The sequence below is a fragment of the Phytophthora parasitica genome (genome assembly GCF_000247585.1).
Source record: "Phytophthora parasitica INRA-310 unplaced genomic scaffold supercont2.242, whole genome shotgun sequence".
In the NCBI taxonomy this organism is placed as follows: Eukaryota; Oomycota; class Peronosporomycetes; order Peronosporales; family Peronosporaceae; genus Phytophthora; species Phytophthora nicotianae.
The window spans coordinates 11121-13898 of NW_008649228.1; the positions used below are offsets into that span (position 1 = coordinate 11121).

General features: G+C 48.7%; 1 protein-coding gene across 1 annotated transcript in view; it reads right to left on the reverse strand.

Moving 5' to 3' along the window:
• Positions 1–2748, reverse strand: part of PPTG_24809 (hypothetical protein) — a gene marked incomplete at both ends in the record, with an annotated part of 7083 nt that extends 4335 nt beyond the window's left edge. Inside the window, 2 exons of the mRNA XM_008918608.1 lie at positions 15–2584; positions 2643–2748. Of these exons, the coding sequence (XP_008916856.1) occupies positions 15–2584; positions 2643–2748 (2676 nt within the window). The remainder of the gene's footprint in view (positions 1–14; positions 2585–2642) is intronic.
• Positions 2749–2778: the final 30 nt, after the last annotated feature.

Consider the following 2778-nt stretch of genomic DNA (forward strand, 5'->3'; position numbering starts at 1 on the left):
ACGATTTCTTCCACCTTAATCAGTAGAGGACCGATAGAACGGTAGCTTTGCACGAGCTCCTCAATACGCTGCATACGGTTGCGTTCAACTAGCTCGTAGAATTCGCCTACCTCCGTCACGACGCCTTCCCCGAAATCCTCGATCTTGATGAGCAGCGTGCTCTCAATGTCCATCACGATTTCTTCCACCATTTTGCTGCTTTTGTGGATCTGACTCACGAGGTTTGCGAACTGATTGAGTGACTTGTTGCAGTTCTCAATGAAACTCAATACACGCTGGGAGTTCCAGTTGAGTGGCGAGAAACCCACTCGTAAGACATCTTCCAGAGCTTTGAGTTGTGAGCGCAAGAGATGAGTCTCCACTGGTGTCAGTCCGGTCAGAAGCGAGTCATAGCGACGAAGCATAAGCGTTAGGTCTTGTACATACTGGTGATATTTGTCTTCTTGCAGCGTCACATTCAGGGCCTCTTCTGGGATCTCAAAGCCAAGACGATCAAGGTATTTGGACTCCTTGATGATCATCGCTAGCTCCGGCGAAAAGTTCGCATAGAACGGAGGTTGAGGTAACTTGTACATCATGACACCGGTCTCCGCTTTGCCTGCTTCTACCAGCTTTGGGCCAAGTATCGACTGCTTCAGACACTCGTTCGTGAGGGCAGGTACTTTGTCTTTCCAGTCTTTGTGATGCTGTTTGATGTAGGCGTCCACTGCACGAGCGAAAACCAGATACTTCTCTTTCACTTCTTCGCCATGAGGACTTTTGAGTAGATCATTCATTGCACGGAAACGTAGAATAGGCTTCTTGGCACGCAGGTAAAGCGCACGGGACCAGCTAATAGCCCCTGCAACGGGAGGGTGGTTCTTGTAGACCGGTGGACGGTGTTTGTAGCGATGAAATTGCTCCTCTAGCTTCTCCAGCTCTTTCGTGTATTGCATGAGGATATCCTTGTACTTCTCCATCATCTGTTTGTTAATGGAGTCGCGTGACTGGATGTTCTGAAAGTTCTGCAGCAGATCAAACGCTCCTTCCGCTGACCGAAGCTTCTGGAAGGACGTGTCGATGAATTTCCGTGTCATTTGCTCGATCTCGCTCACTTTGTCTCTAAACTGCACCATGACCGACTCCCAGCTGGTCTTGTAGCCGCGATCGAAGATCTTAAACGGGACGCTCTCGAACGGTGCAATGAGACTTTCAACACGTGCCATAACTTCGTCAATTCCCTGTGAATCTCCCGTCACAGACTTGAGTTCTGGACCTAAAAACTTGTTGAATTGGTCCAAAACTGTAGCCACTTCTTGCAGATTCTCGCAGATTTTGGCCATGTAGTTGGTTTGTTCAAATAGCCGCTTACGGTCGAACTCCCAGCGATGGTCTGTGCCACTAGCTTCAATGCGTTCACGAACTTTCATGTATGTCGAGTGCCATAGTTCAAGCACCATTTTGGCCTCTTCAATCGCGTGCAATGCGTTATCCGGACTCTTACGTAAGATGGTGTGGATATTGATCTCCACCGCCACTTTATCCACGATCTCCGAAGCGATACGCTCCATCAACGGCACCATACGTTCATCCGTATTGTAGTGCCGCGATATAATCCAGACCATACGGATAGCGTTCATCATGGACGGCAGTGTGTCTGCTATCGCTGAGAAGGAACCACTCGCGATGTTTTTGAAGTGGCGCTCCAAAGTCGTGAGGAACTTGACGTTGTCCTTCGCTTCCACATAGAGTTTACTGAGCTCCGAGAAGTGATACTTGAAAGTAAGAAGCATACTCGCTTCAACAAGTTCCAGCAGCTTGAGCATCTTCTGGACTGTGGGCATGTTGATCTGCTCGAAGATGGTGCTCAATGTAGCGTTACGCTCCCTCCAGAACTCGATCTCGGCGAGTGGTCCCTTGCGTTTTGGGGTCTTGCGAATTTCCTGTTCTACTACACTGACTACACTCTTGGACCATTCCTCTAGTGCCTGTTCCAGTCTGTTAATGAGCTCGTAGTCGTCCAAATGAGATTCAGGCTTCGTGATAACCACATCAGGGATGTTCAAGTGAATGTCGCCCTGAATCTGTTGAATGGCGTTGGAGATCTGAGACGAGAATTTGACCAAGTTGCTCTTGAACTCGTTGCGTACAGCGTCGATGACCTTGAGCGCCTGATGCGCTGCAGTTGAGTTCTTTGCTCCATTCTCGTCGCCTTCTGGTCGTCCGTTAGAATTATCCGGTCTAGTAAGTTGAGGATCTAGTAACGGCATGAACACGTTGCAGATGACTCCTTCTAGATTAGACAGCAAGTCCCCTGTCGAGCAACCAAGCTCCACGTTCGAGTGCACCACTTTCTCGTGTCCATCGGTCACAACGTTTTGGACTGTAATTGGTCCAGCAGCCACCTTGATTAAGAATACTGAAGCGGATTCCGAGGACTCTGCTGGTAGGGTATTCAAGAATGCGTGACAAACTGAGCGTGTAGCTGATCGTGATCGCTTCACCAGTCTCTTGACCGTCTCTGTTTGCGGTGTTGGAGCCTCTGCATCAAGAAACAATTGCTCATCCGTCGGTTCAGCTGACGACAAGCCATCACTTGGAGGATCTGCAGCATTTTACTGAGTTAGAACCAACTACTTCAGCTCTGTCTAAAATTTACTTACCTGTTGGGGTGGCTTCTCTCGTCACCTCAACCTCTTCTTCCACTTCCTCTTCGAGTTCGTATTGTTCTTCTCCCTTGTAGAAGAATAAAATACTACCAGCTGCGGCCTTAGGTGAAAAGAATGATTGCACAAGCTC